A 24,578-nucleotide genomic window follows, 5' to 3' on the forward strand; every position below is an offset into this window, starting at 1 on the left:
GTTTCCAGGGGTAAAATCTAGTAATATTGTGATGGTTTGATTGCCTCTATTTTGATGATTTTGTGCAGGTGATTGAGATTGGGTGGTGAGGTTTGTGATTTTGGTGATTTTGTGAGGATGCATTTATGAAGTGTTTCGTGATGTTGGAAAGATTAATCCTCCGTAAGTGAAAAATGGAGTGGAAGATGGTGTTGGAGTGGAAGCCTCTGTTTCGGTGGTTTTTTTTTTAATTTTGAACGTCTTAGGCCTCGGTTGTATCAAAACCGAGGTAGTAATAAAGAGATATGGTTTCGGGTAACACCTGAGGCCAAAAGCAACATTTTTGGTTTCGGTCTTATATGCCTCGGTTCTAAAACCGGGGCAAAATAGCAAAAATAGTCGCGGTAAAATACCCTTCCTGCACTGGTGTTATTGATTTTGATGAGTCTTTCTAGACTATATATTGCTTATGCAGTAGGTAAACTGCTTATGCAATTGGTAGACTGAGAAGATACACTTAATATTCTAATTAGCAATATTGAGATGCACTTATGAGATACTTAAGAGATTAAAAGAAATATGCCATTGAATATAGTGGATTTTTCATTGTACTAAAAAGGTACAATGATGCTAACTGAATCTTTGATTCAGATGAGAGAAAATCCATTAGAGGTAATAGATTCACACTTGGGGGTAGTGTGATTTCATGGAGATCAGCCAGGCAAACAATTATTGTTAAATCAACAATGAAATATGAGTATGTTGTTCTTGAAATGGTTGATAGTGAAGTTGAGTAGTTGACGAACTTTTTTAGCTAACATTCCACTAGGAATGAGAATACATTGTGATTGCCAATCAGCAGTAGCTACTAAAGAGTGGAACAATTTTCATTGAGTATGTGAAGTCAGAATGAAATCTAGTAGATCCTCTCACAAAACCCTAGGATGAAATATGAAAATATGATTATAGAAACATATAGAAGAATAAGACTTAAGCCATTTGAAACAAACAAGGATGGTAACCTAACCTTTGTGATTGGAGATCCCATGAATAAGGTTCTTATGGGTAAGAATAAGTCATTTGTTAGTTCTGATAACACACAAGTGTTTTTGGTTCATATAATTGTTTTTGGTTCATATAATTGTTATACCAACTACACTGTATGTTAAGTTTATTAATTTAAGACTGGTTCATATAGCTTGCTATACCAACTATGATGCATTACATCTTATACAAGACCCATGATTTTCTTCTTTTTCTTATATTTTGCAATATGTGGGGGATTGCTGTAAAATTTGGTTATTGCAAAATATGTAGTTACAATTTGGCCATTATAGCTAGAGTAGTTTTGTTTTGGTTATTATTGATACAACAATTTCGATTTTGGGCATTACAACAAATATGGTCGTTGTTGAGTTGTTACAAGATATTCATCATGAGCCATGGGATTTTAACTCATCACCATCCCTTATTCACACCTATAAAAAAGTGGTTTGGTGCTTTCCATAAAGGCAGACAATTAAACTCACATCTCTTTCTCTTTGGGGTTTCTTGTGCTCTTTTCTCCCTCTATATCTTTATTTTGTTATCTTGGGTTATTCTACTCTTTTAAAGAGTTTATCTTGTTAGTTTCTGTTATCTTCGAGATATATCCGAGATGTTCTTGTTGTACCTTGGAAAATTTGCATAAATAAATCCTTAAGGACAATGTTTCAACACGTTTCAGGAATTTATGTCATCGTATTTTTACTACAATGTTTTCATATCTTCAAACATTTTTCTTCAAATGTGTAAAACTTGTGAGTTTTGTATAAAAATATAGAGTTTTCAACTATTTAAAGTTTTTGAAACATTGTTGTCGTAATTAATTAAATTACTTAGCAATTGATTAAAATGCTCTCATTTCTAGATTTATAACTCCTAAAATCTTAGTAATTTCAATTTTAATGTGAACTCTTCGTTAGTGGAAATCCAACCATTAAAAAAAAAAAACTTTCACACAAATCATCAATTTTCTTAAATACACGAACACTCCTTCTTAAATGATCGAAAAACCTTGTCAAATTATCCTTTTAACAATTTTTTATCCTTATTTATTATATAATTTTTTTATACCATAATTTTTATTTGTTTATATCTTACATATTATTGATCTAATACATTCCAATTACAATTTCTTGTTCTATTTCCTCTGACTTCGTCTTTTGCGGAAATTATTTTTCATTTTTTTTATTTTTTTATTTTTATTATAAAAAGTCTTAGAAATCCAATCCATTTGTAGATAGCTAACCAATAAAACAATGAGTACAGTTCAGTTAAGATCTACACTGCACACTTTCTCCTCACTGTCACTTCTTCTTGTTTGATGTTCAATCATGATAATTGTCGGATGAAACATCTCAATCCAATTTGACTCTATAGTAATCTCATGCATTTTTCACGTACCGAAGATTGTTGGATACAACGTTGTTTCATTATAGGGTTTTCCCTTCACCATGGCAATTAGAGGCGTTAATTTCAAATGGTTTGTCTCAATCCTTCTTTCTTCATCACTTTTTTTTATCTTCCCAATTTTAACACAATCATATCACATTGAACGCAGGTTCGATGGTTTTTTCTTGTCTGTGCTCGCGACCAACACGTATCCTTAAAAATTCCCCCTTTTGTTGATTTCTCTCTGTTTTCGTATCATTCGTTAATTCTTCTATATTCTTAATCTTTGTTAGAAAAAAATATCACAAGTAATTTTTTGTAACTCTTTGGTGAGTGTGTTTTCTTTAACGATTTTTACTTATAGAGCTATTGTGATAATTAATTGGAACTTATACCAATCTTGTACATACCCTCTGCATATATGGACTGTGGTGAGTGAGATTTTTTATCATCAATTCTCATTTTATTTATTTCTGTTTTAATATATATTTTTATTTATTTATTTATTTATTGGATGTGATGATTCAGGTCGATTACAGTGTGGTTTTCACTTTCCGACTCTTGATGTTCATTGATAATGGACTTGCTTCCAGACTGAGGTTGTAAGACGTTCTACTAGTCTTTCATCTTTTAATGTTTTTGTTTTCTGAGACTTCTTCTAAAATTGTATAAACAGTGCATTTGTGTAAGTATGAGTCTGATAAATTGATAATGTTTTTTAAGTTTTACTTAACTCTCAAATTGAACAACATTCAGATCAGAACTAACCTAAAAATTTAATGAAATAGTAAAATCTTATTACTGTTTCAATTACTTATATTGTTTTCCCTTATTTTGTTGTGTTTTTAGAGATTTTGGATGGGCTCTGAGATGTGCTAATTTTTATGGGAGAGTGGTTGTACTTTCAATCCTTGCATTCCTTTTGTATCCATTTCTTTGGGCATGGACAATAATTGGTACCTTATGGTTTATCGACACTAAAATTTGTGTATGTTTTAATCCTTAATTGTAGTTTTTGATTTTGTAAACATGTTTAAGATGCTTAATCCAAAGGTGGTTTTATTTTATGTACAGTTGTCTGGAGGGGGTCAGAAATGGAGCTTCATTATTTGGTTACTCTTTAGCTATTGTGGACTCCTTTGTATTGCTTCTCTCACAGCAGGGAAGGTTAGCACTTCTGTGTTACTATGTTTGCAGAAAAATGTCTTATTCCTTTTTTCTTTTTTCTTTTTTTGTCTCTACTTATGTTTTGTTTTCATTTTTTATTTTTGGAATTATTTGTAGTGGTTGAAACGAAGACAATTGCACTTGTTAAATTCCCCAGAGGGTATGCATATATCCGCATTTGGGGTAAGTTCTTTTATCTATGTTGTTTTTTTGTTTATATTAGTGTAGTTAATGAAACATGAAAACTCCATCTCTTAATGGAATTATTTTCTCCCAATGAAAGGGAGTGAACAATAAAGGATTCTACTGTTTTTGCTTTTGTTGAAGTTGCATTTGCGCTAATGCTCAAAATAATCGGAATATAGTATGTTAGTGGAGATATGATGAGTTATGAAGAATTAGTCTCGTTTAGTCTTTTCTTTGTTTTGGAATCATGATGAAATTTTGCTCTTATGAACTTATCCTTGAAATGGTGAATCTCACACATTTGAAAACTTCGTACTAAATTTTTAGATTTATTGGTTATGTAAAATCTTTTTATCTACAACTCATGAATTTGTAAGTTAAATGAATTTTTATTTTTATTCAAATTTATGATGGATTGTATTTTTAGTTATCTTTATATATAGAGGTGTCAAAGCGAGCTGACCTGACAGACTAGCCTGTCAATCCGTCTGAATAAAGGTAGGTCGGAGTATATTTTTGAACTTGTGAATATGCAAACTAGACCATCCAACCCGTCAAATCCACCATGTCACACGTATGACGGGTCGGGCCAATTCACCGACCCATTACCCATTAATGAACAAAGCAAGCAAAAATAGGTCTATTGTGTTCCTTGTCTTCTTTAAGGGTATGAAGGCGACAAGCTGCACCACAAGATTGCGAACGATGCAAGAGTGTGAACGTGAATCCCTCCCACCCATCTTCTTCTCATAGTTCGAATCTCATCCCGGTCCATCTTCTTTACGTTGATTTATCCTGGTTTATTTTCTAGGTTTGTGTGGTTTGCATTTGGCACTATCGATTCTTCTCTCTGTATAATTTGGGAATTACGATTGAAAATTAGGGAATTTGTGAATTAGACTTACTACAAACATAGAACAAGCCTTGTTGTTGCAATAGAACATGCTGAGAATTTCTTTTAGAAGGAACAACACAAAGAAGAAACTAGAGAGCAGGAGGGACAATTTTGTGTGACTGGTGACATAAATTTGGCGGGTTAGTCTGCCAACCCATCCAATGACAAGACGAGTTCAATGTTTTAACTCTTTTTTTTTATGTTGAATTGACATCGGTCCAATTTTGGTAAACTAGAAGTGGGCAGACACAAACGGACTAACCTGACCCTTTTTGACACCCTATTTATGTATTATAATACTTTATGCTACATAGACACAACATCATATTGTATTAAAACACTATTACCCATTTAGTAAATATGCCTTATTCTATTTTCCATCATTAAAATTTTGTGAAGAAAAAGTAAAAAGGACACAATATGAAAATGAACAATTTGTATTTTGTTGTCCTAAACTTGGGACTTTTGGATGATGGTATACTGATAAGAATAGTTGTTGTTTATTGTTAGATTATAATGGAAATGATCCAAGTACCTGATTGGGCATTTGAAGCTGCAAGCACTGCCCAAAATGCTACATTTCATCCTGGACTTTACCTAACTGAAGCTCAGGTTATTTTATATTATACTTCTTCTCAACCATAAACATGCATAATTTTTAAATGATATGTCTTATTTATTTGAACATCATTTTAATATATACTTCAGCACATATATTTTTTGTATATTTATTTTTAGTTTGATTACTAATAGATAATGTGGTGTAATTTGAATGCAGAAAGAAGCAATGGAAGCTTCAATTCAAGAACTTCCAACATTCAAGTTAGATGCGGTTCCTACTACTTGCAACGAATGCCTCATTTGCCTAGAAGAGTTTTGTGCAGGAAATCAGGTAAACTTTTTCTTCCATACCAATACCTATAACTAATGGGGAAAAATATTAATTCATTTCTTCTTAGTCATATTCATTTCAAACTTAATAGGTTTTATCATTCAATGAATAAATAATAAATATATATTTTCCATTCTCAAACTATTTTTCTAAATTACATTTTGTTCTTAAATTAAATATATAGTTATTTCATTCTTAAATTTTATTAAAGTCATGTAAAACTTTTTCTACGAAGTTTAAAGACAAAATACAATTTTTAAAAATAGCTTTGAGACAAGAAATATACTTTAACCTTACATTAAACATTTTAATGTGGTGTAGGTTCGTGGGTTGCCCTGTGGTCACAATTTCCATGTGGAATGCATAGACGAGTGGCTTCGGCTTAACGTGAGTTGTCCTCGATGTCGTTGTTCAGCATTTCCTAATCTTAATCTTAATGCAATCTCTGATCTTCATTTCGATCCTGAAGACTTTTCTAACACTAGTATAACAAGAACACATGACTTAAATCAAACTACTAGGTAAAATTACTTGTTATTATAGGAGTTTATTTGTCGTCTATATTTTGAACCTTTATGTCATTTGGTTTGGATAGATAAAATAATACTTTCAAAAATTATAAAAATGGGATTAGAGTTGTAACTTGAGATGTGTCAATTGCAAATCATATATGTCTTTTTTTTTTAGTTTTTTATTTATTGGACATGTGCCTATTATTTTTCCCTTTACACATAATTAAAGTGGTGTAGGATGTTGTAAGGTATATATATTATTATTATATAGCCATTTCATGGAATTTAAATGTGATTTATTTTATAACAAAAAAAAAATCCATTCACTCTTAAAGAAATGAATCAACTTTCTTTGTTTTTGGCATATTTAAAAAATATATAAATTTTCATATAGTTTATCGGGTCATGGTTTTGATGTCACATTTTACAACATTTAAAGAATAACAATACAAAGATAAAATTATTTTTATTTTTTCATTTATTTATGTTATGAATATGTGCAAAAAAGATCTAATTTGAACCCTAATTTACTATCTTACCAAAATAAAAAATATGTTTTATAATTACTTCTTATTTTAAAATTTTAAATAGTGAATTAACGTATAGACAATGGGTAAAATTTAAAATCGATTATAAATAATGATATAAAAAAGTGAATAAAATAATGTGGTCTTGGAGCATATAATTAGAAGTAATTAAAATAAAATAAATGGATAATCACCTTTAATAATATAGATTACCTTGTGAAAATAGACTATAAGTATTAGAATTTAAATCACAATGTATTTTTGAGTTCAAAATTAAAAATATTAAATAATTATGTTTATAATCTTAACAAATTTAATACAAAAAGTAATGGTAAGAGAAAAGTTTAATTTCAAAAAATTGTCGAAGTTTTATTTTCAAAGTAAAGTTACTGGCATTAATATTTCTTGGTTTAATTATTCTTCGTTGTAAGAGAAAAGTTTAATTTTAAAAACTCGTCGAAGTTTTATTTTCAAAGTAAAGTTACCGCATTAATATTTGTTGGTTTAATTATTCTTTTATTTTTATTTTCGTTCTAAAATGCCAAGTTAATTCTCCAATTTTTTATATAGATTTAATTTGTAACACCCCATTTAATTTAATAAACGAAATTAAAGAAAGTGTCACATAAAGATAATATAACAGCGTAGTCTTGAAGTTTAAAACTTAACTCCTTAAAATTATTCAAGGCACACCACGATGTCAAAACTAAACCAGATACAAAATGCAACAAAGTCAAAATATGAATTTAAAATATAGACTAGTACATGGGCCATAGCCCAAAAAGAAAGCCCAAGTAGAAAAAATCCAGCCCAGATGGCTAAGCAACGGAACCATGACCTCCCTACAAACGACAGAAGGGTAAGCTAGAGCCAAAAATAATTTTATCATGTAATCAGGCATGCTTTCACAGTCAACTACTCATACATCATCCAAGCATGTTATGAAATCAATACATTACGATTCGACTCGACTCATCCGAATACATATAATCTGATTGGATTCAGCGGATAATTGCACTTGTGGTGGATACCTCTGCTCACCCCCAAGTTAAGTGTTACAAGTGTTACGATGTTTCAATCCCCTACACACAAGGTTAGCCCTTAATGAGTTTCAAGCCTCATGCTACTCTCACCACAAGAGTCAATCCGCTCTAAGTGAGACTAACTGACCTCTTAGAGTGTCAGGATGCAACATTACCTTGAATCCTTACCAGACTATACAAATAGGGCACCACCATGAACTCCCACTAACAAGGGCCATAGAATTACGTCCCGACCACTGAAGCACGACCCTAAAATCTCACCTAGAGATTTCAAGGAATTACGCATTGACCACGGACCAATCATGCTTAATCAATCAAGTAATACATATTATACACATAACCTCATGCCAACCATCTTCAACCCATCCTCATTCGTACCCAAATATTGAAACATACCAACCCATCCTTTGTATTTCATATCAATACCATGTCTCTTTGATACCATCCATCTCATTTAAATTACATGCCAAGTCTATACCAAACCCATCATTCACCAACCATGAATCACATCACTCATACATAACCATTCATCTCATGTTTTTAACATAATAATTATACCCAAGCAAGTGCCAATCATTCAAGGACAAAGAAACAACCATACACCACACTGTCCTCACCCAACTCCTCGCTCAGGCTGAAGGGTCTCGCTCAGGCGAGCCCCCTTCGCCTAGGCGAGGGCTCAAAAAGGGGAACAATAACCTCACGCGTGATCTCGCTTAGGCGAGACCCCTCTCGCCTGAGCGAGACGTTCGCTCGCTCAAAAAGAGCGTGGGTCGCCTGAGCGACTACTCTCGTGAAGTAGCTTGGGCGAGCCTCTATTAATCTCGCCTAGGCGAGGCATGCTTGCTTGGGCGAGAAAATAGCAGTTTCCCCTCACTGTTCGACACCTGAAAAATCCAAGTTGCATCCAGAGCAGTATACCAAGCATATTCATTTTAAAACAGACATCATACAATCACCAGAGACACATAACAAAACCAATCACAGGAAAAATACACTCAAAACAAGAATCTCTAGCTCCCCTTACCTGGAAATAAGCTAATAGACTATCCCGGCGCGACCTCGACACCGAACAAAAGAGCGCAGTAGCTCTAGGAACAAAGATAAGTAGCTGGAAAGAAATAGTGGGACAAAGCAGAACAGGTCATTGAGATGAGCCTCAAGGAAATGTCGAAAATAAAGCTAGAGGAAGACCACTACGAGTTCAGAAGCAACTTACATGGAGGGGAAGAGCTTGAGTTCGCTTGGGGAAGTTGACGGCTAACCCTAGGAGAGTGTTCTAAAAAGGAAGAAGGGCAGTGTTTTAGGTTCTATTTTGCAAGAATGAGGCTGAAAGGGAAACCTAGCAGTTTTAGGGGTCTTGGCATCCTATGGACCAACCCTTAGGCCCAACAGATTAAGGTCAGCCCTTAGACATTAGGGTAGAGAATAAAAATGGGCCTTACACAATTTAGTTTTGATTTTTTTTTAAATTAATATAATTTGGTCATTTTTATTAAATGTCTTAAAGGAGTCATTTTCATCATAATTAAAGTATGTTGATTTGTTTTATTGGTGTAATTAACATATTTTTAATATCTATTTTGATGAAAAATCTTTAACCCATTTCAAGAAATTTAATAAAAAAGATTTTACTGTATTGATTTTTAAAAATCAGGACCAAATTGATACTAACAAAAATTGAATGACCAATTTGATATTTTTGAACAAAAATAATAATAAAAAAGTAATTAAACCATATTTATTTTTAAAATAACATGCTTTTAAAAGTTAATTACCCAAAAAAATTGAGTTTTAGATGAGTAATTTCTCTCCAATACTATGAACATACGGATATGGCTGAAATGATTTTTCTGTTTTTAAAATTTAAATGTTTGGTATATAAATATTGGGTTAAATATGTTTTTAGTTCCTCAACTTTAATTTGAAATTGGAATTTATTCCTATCTTACATTGTTTGACACATCTTCGATTCAATATCCTGTTAGGAAATGCATTTGACACCTCAAACAAAACTTAAGGTAATTAAATTAAAATAACTATATTCAATCATTTTAAAGTTTAAAGACCAAAATATATCAAAATTTCAAATAGAGACGAATTCTAATTTTGGAAGACTAAAAAAATTCTTAACCCTATTAATATATAATGATTGAAATTATTCCTGAATACTTTTAAAATAATATTAGAATTTGCCAATAAGTTTAGTGATTATTTTAGTGCGAAATTATTTTGAAAAAAATGTTAAATAATTTATTTAATTGAATACGATATTGTTTCAAATAAGTTAAACAATTTATAATGTTTTTTATAAATATAGTTAATTTTAATTTGTTAAATGCGAAACAACAATTTGCAATCATAATTAATTTAAAGTGAAAAATATTTCATGCTTAACAATTCAAAATTAACTTTATGTACATAAATTAAACATTATTTAAATTAAATTACAATTTATCTAATAAATATTTGCTCACAAATATTTAATGTTAATTTATAAGAATAATATTAAAATAGTATATGGTAAGCATAATACTATGAAAAAAATAAGAAAAAGATAAAGGAAGGTTGCATTTGTTTTCCCAAGTATAATATGATCTAACAAAGATTTACACCGGTTTGCTCAACATAATTTATGTTTAATTCTCAATTAATTAATTGAGTTTCACTACGTAAACTATTGTTGTAAGATACAATAATATTCTTTTAACTTGTAGTCGGTCTTAACTAACTTGTATGAATATTGCTTAATATTGTTTGACAAGTCATTTTTTACTAACACGGGTATCGTTTAACAATAAGTTCGTTTTGACTAACATGAATATTATTTGACAACAAGTCACTCCTTGATAACATGAGTATTATTTGACAACAAGTCACTCTTACCTAATGTGAGTATTCTTTAACAATATGTATCTCATGTCTAAGACAAAAAAAATTGTTTGGTTGTTATAAAAAGATCACAAGGTTTGCTCACTAGAGAGGGGTCGAGTCATTTGATATTTGCTCAGTATCTTTTAGTTTGTTAAACAAACACAATGCTTTTCTCTCAAGTTTGTTTGACTTTTTCCTTCTCCCACAATATCTTTTATATGAAGAGCTCCAAGGAATATATTCGGTGCACATCTTAGGTAGTTGTTGTAAAGGACATTTTCAACTACTTCAGAACAATTTTGAGGCTGCAGGACACATTAAATGCTTTTTGACATAACATCGAATGCTTGTGACTTCTTTGGCAAAACCTTTAGAGCATGACAAAACTTTACAAACTAAGGAATATAGATTATTTCCACTTTTGAGCAAAGTGTAAAGCTTGCCATAGTTAGTTGACTTCACAATACTGACTTCTTACCTTTTCTAAAGAAATTGTTTGCATGAAACAACCTTCAGTATGTTCTTCAAAAAATCTTTGATGTAAACAAAGAGTTGGAATATTTTCTTAAGAGACCGAAGAAGCTTGTAATTCTTGTAAAATAAAAGAAGCATTTATTAAGGTAGGTATGTTATTAAATGTTTTAGGCTTGCATCTACCAAACAAAATATACTTATTATTTGTTCAAGCAAAAACTCATTTGATTAAATATTCTCACTTTCGTCTCTTCAAGCAAAAGTCTATTGGATACTAAATATGTACAACCCTTCTTATTATCAAGACAAAACTTATATTAATCAACATTTAAGCATGTCCATTCATACAACTTGTATTTGATAAACAAGATTAAATATTTAAAATTATTGAAAATATAACAAATTAATGTTTTATACTTAATTAGTTTTAAACTAGTGTTTATGCATAAGTTAGTATTTGTTTGTGTGTTTATTAAAAGAGATTTAAAGATTGGGGAAGAAAACAATAAATATTTTTAAGTTTTTAATAGAATCAACCTTAAAAATAATTTATAGTTTTAGAAAGTCAATATGTCTATAAAAAATAAATAGTAGACTTTGTAAAAATACAAATGATAAAACATGTGCAAAAATAGAGTTGACTCTCTAAAAGTATAAGGGATATGCACTAACATGTAGAGTTGAATTGCTAAAATACAAATTAGTGTATGAACAGATAGAGCTATCAAAATGGGTTGGAACTCGCGAGCCAACCTGGCCCACCAAGAGTTGGGATCGGGTTGAGTTAAATTTTTTTACAAATTTTAATACGGGTTAATTTTTGACTCAACCTACTTAGAACCAAGCTCATCCGGGTTCGTCTAATGTGTATTGTTAGACTTGTCTAATTAGTATATGGACAAACTTGTGTATACTATATTGTAAGACTCGTTTAATCATAAAATGGATAGAGTCATCTAATGTGTATTACTATATTCATCTATTATGTGTATGATCAGACTCGTCCAACATTATTGTTAGACTGATCTAATTAGTGTATGAACAAACTCATCTAATGTGTGTTGTAAGACTCGTTTGATTAGTGTATGAACATACTCGTCTAATTTGTATTCTTAGACTCATCTAATCATTGCATGGAATGACTTATCTAATATTTTTTGCTATACTAATCTAATTAGTATATGGACAGGCTCGTCTAATGTATATTGCTAGATCTATACAAAGTTTTTTGCTATGCTTATCTAATCAATGTATAGACTCATCTAATGTGTATTACAAGATTCATCTAATTAGTGAATGAATAAATTTGTCCAATGTCTATTAATAGACTCATCTAGTTTGTATGTGGAAAGACTTGTCTAACATATATTGTTAGAGTCATATGTTCAATATATAAATGAGTCGTCTAATGTTTATTAGTAATATTTAATCAATATATCGACATACTCGTCTAATATTTTTTGTTCGCTCATTTAATCAATGTATTCCCAAAATTGTCTATAATATTTTTTGCTATACTCGTTTAATGAATATAAAAAATGACTTGTCTAATTTTTTTTTATTATAGTTGTATAAAAATATAATTAAAAAAATTAAAAATGTCAAATAGTTAAAAAATTAACTTTTGGAACACTTGTCAATAATATAAATATGAATAATAAAATAAATTTTCTAATATTTTTTTATATATTATAATATATTATTTAAAAAAATATTAAAATCAGTCATGGAAGGTTGAGGTTAAATCTAACCATCATTTTAAGCAAAAGAGCCATATAGTTATTTCTCTAAAGATAAAGACTTTTTAATTCTTTATCTATTAAAAAATAAAATTATTTAATAAAAAATAATTAGAAAAAGGACATACCTCTTTATACACGGACATATATATTATAAATAAAAACACCACAATAAATAATCTAAAAGGTAGTTACTCTGATAACGAATATTTAAACATAGGTCATTTATAAAAAGGCTTCACCTTGACTCAAATTTTCATCTTCAGATTTCACCCGTGATAAAATGGATTGATAGATGCAGAATGGTATAAAATTGGGCAATTTGGCTCTCATTGTTTTCTAACTCTGCACAAACAAGATGATATAATTATTAAAAAAAGTTCAGTGTGGCAAATGAATCTATAAAAACAAAACCGAACACTTATCTCCACCCACTCGCTAATCGCCGCAGCAACAACTAGCGTCGTACCGTATCCACTTTCTTCCAACTCCACCCTTCTTCTTCCTCAAACAACCAAACATGGTGGTGGCGGGTCTCTCTCCGGCCATCTCCGTCTCCATCTCCACCGCCACCACAACCCCCTCTTGTTTCCATTTCCGGACCACAAAACCATCCTCTTCTTTTTTGGGCCTGCTCCACTCTCCCCAGCCCAATCTCTCCATCTCCGCCAGGAGGAACCGCTACAACACCACCCACTGTTGCCGCTGCTCCCTCAATTCCGACGATACCTACGTCAATTGGGATTGGAACCGATGGTGCCGCTATTTCTCTGAAATCGAACAGGCCGAGAATTTTGCCTCTGTCCTTAAGGTACATCGAATTAATAATATATTTATTCTTTTACCGAATTTTCGTGTTCAGTCGCGATATGAAACTTCTTGAACTTCTTGCAAGATATGAAACTTTCTTGAACTTCTTGCAAAAGTTGAAATTTCCGTATGCGTAATCAGTCAGTGGTTTGATTAATCATTTGGATTCTATGCCTGTAGAATTTATATGCAGTTAGAAACTACTCGTTTTAATCTGTACATAGAAACCATATGATCGTTAAAAAGTGTATAAGTAGAAACATGAAGGTTATGTTGGCGTTGAGTTGACTTATCACCTTTCTCATTTAATTAAAGAGTCTGTTTGGATGAATTTTTTTTCCATATGCACTTTTAGAAGAAAAAAATATAAAGGAGAAATGAATTAAACTTCTCTGTGAACTAAAATTAGTTATGCATAAGCTGATTTGTAATTGTTCTCTCATATTTACTTCTCCAAAATTAGACTTCTACCGCTTGCTTTATTTTAGGAAGAAACTCATTTCACTTTTATCTTCTCTTAAATAGGGTTCACGAATAAATTTACCAAAACTAACCCTTAGTCTAAAGTTAATTTTAATGAATAGGTGATGCTTATGGTACTTGCTTTTTTTGTGTTTGTGTAGTTTCAACTTGATGATGCTATTGAAAAGGAGGACTTTGAAGAGGCCATTAAGTTGAAGAGGGCTCTTTTGGAAGCAACGTCCAAGGACACTGTTGCTGAAATTATGGATCAGTTGAAGGTAAGAGCACCAGAATTTGTCTGAATTAGTTGACTTTTTTATTTTTGTATATATGGTGTTGTTGGTTCTAGATGTCAACTGGTGGTTGTGTTCTTGTGCAGAGTGCTATAGATGATGAACGATATCATGATGCTTCAAGATTGTGTAAATGCACTGGAAGTGGACTGGTATATTTCTTGTTTGCTCAACTTTGTGCTAGCCATTGTTTGAAAGTGTAACTTTTTACAATGTTTTATTATTGTATTTAGAGCTTGATTTTTTTTAGTTTGTGTTTGACTCAGCTTTTTTCCTACTTAAAAGGGAGATGTTCAGCCAAGTATGTTTTTAGAAAAGCTCTTGAAAAGAAAAGTAGTTTTTTTGAAGAAAGGCCTGGAAAATAGAGGTAGTGGATAAGGAACTTACTTTTATGTAGATGAGAAGTGAAAATTAGTTAGCACAAACACTATCTTAGTATTTCCTAGAAGACGTAGCTTCACCCTCTTAACAAAACTTCAACATTATGGATCAGTTCAACATGGTCTGCAAACTAGCTTTCATCCGTTGTAGAAGACAAATAAAATATCCACTGCTTAGAGCAACGCTTACAATATTTATTTCTCACATTGAGTTAGTTAGATAATCACATGCCACATTCAAGTTACCATCACCAATAACTCATGATCCGGAATGGGTGAGTCTAATAATGTAGAAGAATGTTTTGGAACAGAAATTGGGAGTTATGAGGATTTAAAGTTTGTCCCCTTGAAGACGTAAACAAAAATTAGTGGTATGGTTGGAAGATATTTGGTAACTGTCATCAATCATTCAATATAATTTAACAATGACAAGGTTTTACAAGGGTTATATATATTGTAATGGGAAAGAAACTCAACATTATGAAAATTTAAAACAGATGGTGTGCCAGATTAGAAAGAAGGTAGTTTTAATAAACTTATGCAGTACAGTTGTCTGAGAAGATACAGACAACCCGTTTAGAAAACAAAATAGTAGTTGTGATTTGTGAGTATTGTTACTGATTGATGGTCTCAGCAAGCTTTTGTGAATAACAACTCCCTTATTTGATGACCATTTTTACCTTTATGTGCAGGTGGGCTGGTGGGTGGGTTACTCGAAAACCTCTGATGACCCCTTTGGTAGAATTATACATATAAGTCCTGGTATGGGTAGGTTCATTGGCAAGAGTTACAGTCCAAGGTATGAATGTCTACAGTATATTTTACCCTGTAGTTTTTTTATTGGGGAGCACTGCTTATTTCTACTCAATACAGACAGTTGATGACAGCATCTAGTGGAACTCCAATTTTTGAAATTTATGTGGTAAAAAATGCTGATGACACGTATCATATGCAGGTAATATTCAAATTTTCCATCTAAATGATCCTTGTTTATTTGTCGTACCAATCTGCTTGAGGGAAACAAAGTCTTAGTTCACATGTTGATTCATGGATAGTTTTTATTGTTTCATTATTAATGACCCACATATTTATCAGTAAAAGGCTTAATTTTGGGGGTACTAATGGAAATATTTAATAAGCAAACTGAATGTAAAATGAATTATAGAATAGGAACATCATTTTTAGTGGATAGTTTTTAGTGTTTCATTATTAATGACCCCCATATTTATCACTAAAAGGCTTAATTTTGGGGGTACTGATACAAATATTTAATGAGCAAACTGAATGTAAAATGAATTATAGAATAGGAACATCATTTTTGTGGTTTTGCTTAAGTGTATGATTTTCAGCTGGTTTGTCTTTATTTAGTCTTTGTCCACATTATCTACCTGATTCTGAGTAATTTGGTTAAGTAGTATGCTATTGGTTATGATGGGATATTGGCAAAACCTAACAGGTAGTGTATTTGCGACAAGCCAAAGGAAAGTCAAAGAGAAACTCTCTATCTATATCTGCTAAAGGCCCATCCAAACCCGAGGTGGATAATGTATCTTCATCAGTTGAGGTGCAGGAAGATGAAGAGAAGGTCGAAAGAAATGATGAGAAAAACAATAACATCGAGGCAGTAACTGAAGAGGGAATTAAAAGTGTCATAAATTTTCTTAAAGAAAAAATTCCAGGATTAAAAGTCAAAGTTATGAATGTTAATGTTGAAGAGGAAGCAGCAGAGAACAATGATTCTATTCAGCAGTTGATGGAGGAAGATAATAATAAAACTGGCTCTGGTGAGAATCATGAAGATGAAGTTGATAATCTCGATGAACCTGATGGGGTCACTCTAGACAGAGATGGAGATGCCACAGAAGAAGAAAAGGATTTGGAAATGAAGCTTTTTATTGGTGGGGTTGTACACAACAATGAGGATACTCCTGTCAAGGATGATTTTGTACGTCTTCCAGCAGTAATAAAAAATATGGAAAAAGATTCTTTTGTCTTCAATTTTGCTAGCAAAAATCTGGACTATGGTATCAAAGAAGATAAAGCTCCCAATATCAAAGTGGCGGCTTTGGCAGCGCAAGGAGTCTCGGAGCTTATGCCTCCTGATGTTGCTAATGCATTTTGGAGTTCCGACAAAGTGTCTTCCAAGGTGAGACTGGGATATTGAAGCATTTTAAACAAAAATCATGCATTTCTTTGGAGTTCTGTTAACTCATTCAGTAGGAATTAAGGAACACCTGTTATGATTATTACTGTAATGCTAAGGTTTTCATTGGTGATAAAATCAGGACTATTTCTGTGTGGAAAATGGGAGACTATGTATGTTATTGATGAAATGACACAAGTACAAAATAAGAAAGAGCCAAATCTCCCAGCAATGGAGGAAGCTCCAATCCCCAAGCCTAAGCTTGAAGATGGAAAACTTACACATATTTCCCCTCTGACATAACCCCATCTTTTACATTGGATCTGTCATCCTTCTCTTGTTTTTAACTGGCCACACTTCTTACCAAACTAATTAACCCTTCCCAGCCTTTTTTGTCTATGATAATACTGTTAGACATACAAGAAATGTGGAAAGATTCGTGGTTATTGTTCACCGTCACCTATGTTTATACACAACTTTCAACATCTTTTCCACTTTTCTTTCTTTCAACATGCTATTTAGTGATACCATTCTTTATAGCTTCATTTGTCACTTTTCCGTTGCTAAGTTCCTTAAAAGGAAAGTGAAAATCCAATAAGTCAACTCTTCCACTTTGTGTCTTGTTTCTAGCATGACTGTCAGTATTCTATTGTTTCCTAATTTGATTTGCTACTTTAATTTGTGGTTATTGTTCCCCGTCACCTGTCTTTTTTGTTGAGTCCATACGCAACTTTCAATAAGTCAACTCTTCCACTTTGTCTCTTATTTCTAGCATGACTGTCAGTATTCTATTGTGTCCTAATTTGATTTGCTACTTTATTTTCTTTTGTTGTGAGTCCATACGCAACTTTCAACATCTCTTCCATCCTTTTTTTTTTCTTTCAACGTGGCATCAGAGCAATACCATTTTCATCACCTATTTTGTTAATACTCTCTGCTGCTAAGTTCCTTAAAAAGAAAGTGAAACTCCAACTAGTCTCCTCTTCTGTTTTGTCTCTTATATCCAGCATGACTGTCTATATTTCATAATGTACTAATTTGGTTTGCTACTCTAGATTGTGGTTGTTGTTCACCATCACCAACGCTTTTGTTTAGTAGTTTGTACATAGCTTTCAGCATCTTCATCTATTTTTCTTTCTTTTAACATGAGATCAAAGCGATGCTATCTTAAATGACTCATTTTGTGACTATTTCGCTTCCAAGTTCCTTTATACAAAATAAGTGCAACTCCAATCAGTCACCTCACCTCCTCTGCTTCGTCTCATATTTCCAGCATGACAACCAATCTTCAATTTAGTCCACGTTTGGCTTGCTACTCTGATTTGTGGTAGACATTCATCATTACTGACTTTTCCGTTGCACTTCTTCTAGCTTTGACAAACTATCTGACAAAATTAACTACTCACCTAATAACAGTAATTGATTTCTGTTATTTACAATTGCAACAACTACATATTACTTGGATACGCATATGGTCACAATCTACATCAATATCACTGTTGATTATTGTAATCTATCCAACCTTAGTATAAGTGAGAGTTGAACGAATATTCTGACATAAATGAAATCTGTATAACAGTGAGATAATGGTGATGTCAGTTCCCATGAAAATTGATCTTAAACTACTTGTGTGACCCATTGAAGTTTTTTTAACTATCACTTGATATACCGTGGTTTACTTGTCAAAGAACTGACTGATGCTTCATCTAGATCTCCAAAAGCATGCGTGATATTGTCAGAGTTGCTATGAGTCAAGCACATAAAAGAACTAGATTATCTGGGGATACATATTTTAACCGGATTACCTGTTCAAGAGGGGATTCTGATCCTTTTGATGGTGAGGTTACTTATCCTTTTGTGCGTGTGATATTTTTTTTTAAGGAATTTAGTTAAAGCAGAACTAAGAATTGTTTGTGCTGGTCAAAATGCAGGACTCTATGTTGGCGCATTTGGCCCTTATGGCATGGAAGTAGTTCATTTGAGGAGAAAATTTGGACATTGGAATGAAGGGGACAGCGAAAATAACACTTCAGATGTCGGATTCTTTGAGTATGTAGAGGCTGTGAAGTTAACTGGGGATCTTAATGTTCCTGCTGGCCAGGTTTATACATTTTTAATTCTTGATCATATTGTGAACTTGTATCAAGTTTATGTGAGCATGACAAGGAAGAACTTTTTTTTTTTTTTTGGTGTAGGTGACATTCCGTGCAAAAATTGGCAGAGGCAATCGCAACACCAATCGTGGGATGTATCCTGATGATTTAGGAGTGGTAATGCACTATTTTAATGGATGTCTTAGGTGTTGGGTGTTGAATCATACTTAATTTCGAAATTAACTTTAGCCCATCATACTAGACCTTTTCCCCAACAATCTTTTACATTGTAACCTCAAACCTGCTGTGATAGAAACCTGGAATCTTATTAGAAAGATTATGGATATCTCCCCTCAATCCAGTGTTTAATTCCTAGAACTTCGAGGGTATACACCTCCCAATATGAAAAGGCTTAAACTCTATCACAACTAACAAGATGGCATCCCTCTCAACCCCTCTTCATATTTATATACAGCTACTGGTCTACTAACTTAAACCTGCCTTCAATGGAACTAATCAGTTGCAGGCCCTCAACATACCCCTTTGTATTTCTCAGACTAACATTAGTTACTAATGGGGAAAATGTAGCAATTCTCCCTTTAAGCATTATTCATCTTGTCCCTAATAGCAATGGGTTGCTGCAAACAAGGTTCCATTTTGTTCTAACTAGTTGAAGCATGATTATCAAGCCAACCCCATCCTGCTGCTGAAAATATTCTTCACTCCAACTAGGACAAACAAACACGTCAATGCCCACAATCTTCTATGCTCTGTTTTCGGCAGTACTATTATTGTATTGGATAGAAATAGATAGAGTACTCAAACAAATGCGACATTCACCTTCACTTTTTATTTTATTGAATGTATTTTGAATCTTGTTTGTTTCCTTGACTTGCCTAGTTATCGGGAAATATATTTTGTTGGATCTATGATTTTCTATTGTTAATTATGAATGTCATGAATTTTGACTATTTCTTTTAAAATTTGGGCATTTATATGTATATTGCATAAGTTAGTTAATCTATATATAAAATTTGTGAATAATGGCCTTCGCTAGAAGAAACAAAGGCCACTCATAGCTATCTCTACACCATGAAAAGGCGACATCTTTTGTACTTCCAAAAGAATTAAAAATCTTGCTTCAATTTCCTTTTGAGGTTGCTTTCTAATGCTTTTTATATGTACTTATTTTTATTGGTTTCATCCTTTGTTTGGGTTTTCTTTTTTTCAGTTTTACTCGTTTGTATCAGTTTTTGATGTTCTTGAAACATACAAATAATCTTAAATACTGCACTTATTTCCAATCAGGTTGCTAGTTATAAAGGCCAGGGGAGAATAGCTGACTATGGTTTTCGAAATCCAAAATGGGTCGAAGGGGAACTGCTCCAACTTAATGGCAAGGTAAGTTTAGTCAGAGGCGTTGCATTTTTCTCATAATCAATAATAGACTTAGTTAATAGAAAAATTTGGTAGAATTTCTGTTGACATTTTTCCTGATCTGCTGTTGTCATATTTAGGGCATGGGACCTTACATGAAAGGTGCAGACCTAGGCTTCCTTTATGTAGTACCTGAGCAAAGTTTTCTAGTGTTATTCCACCGGTTGAAACTACCCATGTAAGCCATGGTTGATGCTACGCTACTCCTGTATAATATATTATCTGATGCGGGGTGGAACATGAAGGATTCTGACACTAGCACGAGATTACATGTTACACTTTTTTTCAGTGGTAGTTTTACCCTACAGGCAGGCACTTGTTTTTGTTTTTCTAGTCCTTCTGAGTTCATTTTTTATTGTTTCTTTTACCAATCTCTTTGCTATCTGTCACCTTATGTATATAAATTTTGCCGACTACTATAATAGTATGCTAGGAACTCTGGAAGTACCGTAAGGGATCTTTTATGTGCATAATGTGGAATATATCTGTGTGTTCCTCCTTTCTGGTTTGGATTTCTCGTTTGTGGAATTCCAACATAGTCTGCTTGTATGAAAAGGAGCAAATAATATTTGAACTTCTTCCCTGTGGTAATATATCCACAGATTTTGTTACACCATTTCCTCTTGAAAGAAAGGAAATAATAGTTATAAACTTTATGCCACCCTTATCAAGAAGGTATTGGCAGCACAACAGATGCCTCAAGCTAGATTCCTGAATAAACCTATAGTGCTTTTTGAGACGTGTGAAGAGATAAAAAGGTGTCTCGTAAGAAAGCAAGTGCTCCATTATGTAGCAGGTTGCTTTCAGTGATGTATTTTATGGTTATTTTTTTTGGACCTTACCTTAGATGTTTGTACAAGAATAAGTTGCATTAAAATGCGCAATGGGAACCTTTCCAGTGGAAGCTGAATTAAATAAAGTAAGAGATATTGTCTTATTTTCTTCTTATTATTACACTAAAGTGAGTTCACTCTAACGAAATCAAGTTACTTTTCTCCATTTGAGAAGGTTTCTTTAGATTTTAACGGCCCCGCATCGATTTTCTTCGTATTTTCACATTGAGCATCAAGAAAGTAACTCAAAATCATTTTCGCCATATTTCAAAGTCACAGAAATAGTTGTCTATAACTCATTTTCGCCATATTTCATCAGTAACATGATACTTTTGTCAATTCATCATTAATAATCAGTGTGTTTATGATAATAAATCTTAAAAACGAAGACAATATCTTAATGAATGAAAAGTTTCTAAGAATTTTAAAATATTATTTGTTATTTTTAGTTAGTAACTTAAGACTCAACTTATAAAATTTAATTTAAAACAAAAATAAAGGCTGTTATATAATAATTACGAATATAAATTAAATTGTGGTTGGTTAAAAGGCAACCATTATAGCTTTTCCTTTTAGACTAACACAGTCAGTAGAGCACTAGAGAGAGTGAAGTAATCGAGGTGGCACGTCTTGCGCTAAGAAACAACGACGAAAAACTAAAACATCCTTCTTTTTCTTTTCCCACCACCCAAACCAACCTTTTTCCTTTTTCATTGCACTTCACTTTATTTTTTTCTCACTCGTCGTCTTTCTTTTATAATCTTCGCTTCACCAAACCAATGCAAACGGAAAACGCAGAATCGCAACTCACGAGGGTCGCACCGTCGTCATGAAAAAATCGCTTTCCAAGGGCTCCGAGTCGTCCACTCAGTTGGACTCGCCGCTCCACTTCCACTCTCCGATGCGGTGGGACGGGACCGATCCGCCGGAGTCTCCGGAATACCGCTCGCCGGAAAACTTGACGGAAAAGCAGGCGGACCACTCTATGGCAATCGTCACCGTAGGAAAGCTCAAGCAGCTCGCTCCGGACAAGCGCACGGAGAACCGGAAGCCGCCGGAAAATCCGCCGCCTCCGGTGAGGGTGTTCAACGGCGCGATGACGGAGGAGACGCAGCGTCCGGCGGCGAAAGCGGCTCCTGTGATGGTCGGAGGCGAGAGGAGATCGAGGTCGTCGGGGTGGACTACGGATGAGACGGTGTGCAAGGCGGCCCTAGGGTTCCGGCTGAGCGAGATGGTGGTGTGTCTGATTTCGTTTTCTGTTATGGCGGCGGATAAGACGCAAGGATGGAGCGGTGACTCCTTTGATCGCTATAGAGAATATAGGTATTGAAATCATCATTACTATTTGTATTATTTGTATGATTATCAATCTTAACTATTGTTATCTATTAACTAATTTCTGAAGTTTGTTTTGTTAAAATTAGGCTAGGTATATACTTTGTGGAAATGAATTGGTTGGTGATTGTAGAAATTGATAAATGAATGTTTGCATTAATGGGTGGTGATTGTAAAAATGTGGAAGTTATTGGTGTGTGTTGATGATAATTCTTTCTGGCAGGTACTGTTTATCTGTGAATATCATTGGATTTGCATACTCAGCGTTACAAGCATGTGATCTGACATGTCAACTTGCCACGGGGAAACACTTTATCAGTCACCACCTTCGCAACCACTTTGATTTCTTCATGGATCAGGCATGCCCAACCACTCTGTTTCTGTTCCTATCTTTTACTTTCCTTCTTTTCTGTCAGAGAAGTAGTGAGCATATTCAGTCTTCCCAATATTGTCAAATTAGTATACTACTGCTTGAATCAAGGAAGGTTATAACTAGTAATTTTGAGTTCAAGTTGGAATATTCAGTGATCTGGAGTTTAAATTTGAATATACTATTGAATTAAATACTTAGATTTTTTTTTTTTTTTTATCGTTCATAGATATTCTACTGATTCAAATATGACACTCTTGTAAAGATTACATATTGTCCTAAAAAGAAGATTGTTTCAGCGTTCTGTTTGTTAATGTGGAGATTTTGCACTAGAGCAATATCCAAAACCTTTTTTTGTGGCTGAAAGTGGTGACATTTTTGTGATGAATTGATGAGTAGGTTCTGGCTTATCTTCTGATATCAGCATCATCATCTGCAGCGACACGGGTTGACGATTGGATATCGAATTGGGGGAAAGATGAGTTCACAGAAATGGCCACTGCATCAATTGGAATGTCCTTCCTCGCTTTTGTTGCCTTTGCTATGAGTTCTCTCATCTCTGGTTACACCCTATGCAACCGCAGCTCCATGTGAACCTCACACCTACTTCTCCCAATATGATGAAATATACTTGTCTGAAACTGATTTTGATGCATGACTTATCATCACATCCAAGAACCCAAAAACGTGGAAGCAAGAACTATTTGCATCAGTCACAACGTGGAAAACCACATGTACTGTGCTTCCAAACATGTTGTAAAGAAATTGTTGATGCCCAAGAGTTTGCACTGAACTGACGGATTTATGTATATACACAGTTTCAGTATATTGTTCGTGTTGCAAATGGGAGGCTGGAAAACATATTTTCCTTGTTTGATTTTCCATTCAAATACTCCTTTTTAGATCTCATGTTCTTCCACATAAAATGTGTTACTAGCTATGAAGCATAGACGCCGACATGAACATTGAACACGATTTAAAATATAGGATTCAGAACACAAATCTATATATTAAATCATTATATTAGATCATTATGAGTTCTCTAATTTAACGACCAATATTTATATAATAATCTACATATATTATCATGAGATAGAAAAATAAATTTAATCTATTCATCTAATATTCAAAAGTGATGAAAAACAGTGATTATATAAAATTTGTTACTTATTTTTTTATTCCTGATTCCAAGAAAATTATTATATTTATCTTTATTAACATTGTATTGGGTTTATGTCAAAAAACAAAAGGTCTGTCTTCCAAAATGTAATAAGAAATCTTCAAAATTTTCAAGATCTAAGAACAAGAAACTCTAAAAAAAGTGAATAACTAAATCCATGATAATTAAAATAAAGAAAGGAAAAAAAGAGAATGAGAGAATAAGAGAAGAGAAGTGTGAGTTATGTTTTTGGAGGAAGCAAAAGTCATCTATTTATAGATAGAGAACGGGTTTGAGATGGACCAAAATCTCATGGCACGTAGAGGATATTTGCAACGACCACGTAATGGTCAAATTTTTCGAGCGCTAATGAATCCCAAGCTTTTCAAAGAGGGAACGAGTCTTGCGACATACATGAATGGGTGTGCAACATTTATATTTTGCAATATTGTTATAAAATCTTTTTTTTTATGGCAATCTCCCACATTGCAAAAGATAACATATAGAAAGGCTAAAAGAAGAAAATCTTAGGTCTTATATAA

The 24,578-nt window shown here is 33.0% G+C and overlaps 3 protein-coding genes across 4 annotated transcripts; all 3 read left to right on the plus strand.

The window, feature by feature from the left end:
- The first annotated feature begins 2,325 nt into the window (after positions 1–2,325).
- On the plus strand, positions 2,326–6,092 carry LOC114195928 (E3 ubiquitin-protein ligase SIS3-like). The gene is made up of 10 exons (XM_028086375.1): positions 2,326–2,503; positions 2,582–2,620; positions 2,777–2,843; positions 2,941–3,011; positions 3,262–3,400; positions 3,487–3,579; positions 3,697–3,762; positions 5,171–5,272; positions 5,439–5,552; positions 5,874–6,092. Exons 1-10 carry the CDS (start codon positions 2,475–2,477, stop codon positions 6,075–6,077), a joined length of 924 nt encoding a protein of 307 aa, XP_027942176.1. The 5' UTR covers positions 2,326–2,474; the 3' UTR covers positions 6,078–6,092.
- A 6,980-nt stretch (positions 6,093–13,072) lies between these two features.
- On the plus strand, positions 13,073–21,249 carry LOC114163927 (protein EXECUTER 2, chloroplastic). The gene is made up of 11 exons (XM_028048319.1): positions 13,073–13,532; positions 14,155–14,271; positions 14,373–14,438; positions 15,359–15,465; positions 15,540–15,621; positions 16,123–16,812; positions 18,520–18,646; positions 18,741–18,910; positions 19,005–19,079; positions 20,211–20,303; positions 20,420–21,249. The coding sequence occupies exons 1-11, from the start codon at positions 13,242–13,244 to the stop codon at positions 20,519–20,521; spliced, it is 1,920 nt and encodes a 639-aa protein (XP_027904120.1). The 5' UTR covers positions 13,073–13,241; the 3' UTR covers positions 20,522–21,249.
- A 513-nt stretch (positions 21,250–21,762) lies between these two features.
- On the plus strand, positions 21,763–23,784 carry LOC114163928 (CASP-like protein 4A2). Of its 2 annotated transcripts, none has more exons than XM_028048321.1 (3): positions 21,763–22,495; positions 22,731–22,866; positions 23,317–23,784. In XM_028048321.1, the coding sequence occupies exons 1-3, from the start codon at positions 22,002–22,004 to the stop codon at positions 23,422–23,424; spliced, it is 738 nt and encodes a 245-aa protein (XP_027904122.1). In that variant the 5' UTR covers positions 21,763–22,001; the 3' UTR covers positions 23,425–23,784. The 2 variants fall into 2 exon arrangements, with proteins under 2 accessions (XP_027904122.1, XP_027904121.1); XM_028048320.1 differs by having other exon boundaries at positions 21,769–22,495; positions 23,277–23,783.
- Positions 23,785–24,578: the final 794 nt, after the last annotated feature.

This window comes from Vigna unguiculata, chromosome 9 (assembly GCF_004118075.2).
Source record: "Vigna unguiculata cultivar IT97K-499-35 chromosome 9, ASM411807v1, whole genome shotgun sequence".
Taxonomy (NCBI): domain Eukaryota; kingdom Viridiplantae; phylum Streptophyta; class Magnoliopsida; order Fabales; family Fabaceae; genus Vigna; species Vigna unguiculata.

Excerpts from the sequence above, each read along its gene's own strand:
- LOC114195928 (XM_028086375.1), top strand. The coding sequence starts at position 2,475 with ATGGCAATTAGAGGCGTTAATTTCAAATG. Across the intron at positions 3,401-3,486 it reads TTATCGACACTAAAATTTGT|TTGTCTGGAGGGGGTCAGAA; the intron begins GTATGTTTTAAT and ends TTTTATGTACAG. Across the intron at positions 3,580-3,696 it reads CTTCTCTCACAGCAGGGAAG|TGGTTGAAACGAAGACAATT; the intron begins GTTAGCACTTCT and ends AATTATTTGTAG.
- LOC114163927 (XM_028048319.1), top strand. The coding sequence starts at position 13,242 with ATGGTGGTGGCGGGTCTCTCTCCGGCCATCTCCGTCTCCATCTCCACC. Across the intron at positions 14,272-14,372 it reads AAATTATGGATCAGTTGAAG|AGTGCTATAGATGATGAACG; the intron begins GTAAGAGCACCA and ends GTTCTTGTGCAG. Across the intron at positions 20,304-20,419 it reads TGCTCCAACTTAATGGCAAG|GGCATGGGACCTTACATGAA; the intron begins GTAAGTTTAGTC and ends TGTCATATTTAG.
- LOC114163928 (XM_028048320.1), top strand. The coding sequence starts at position 22,002 with ATGAAAAAATCGCTTTCCAAGGGCTCCGAGTCGTCCACTCAGTTGGAC. Across the intron at positions 22,496-22,730 it reads GATCGCTATAGAGAATATAG|GTACTGTTTATCTGTGAATA; the intron begins GTATTGAAATCA and ends TCTTTCTGGCAG. Across the intron at positions 22,867-23,276 it reads TTGATTTCTTCATGGATCAG|GTTCTGGCTTATCTTCTGAT; the intron begins GCATGCCCAACC and ends ATTGATGAGTAG.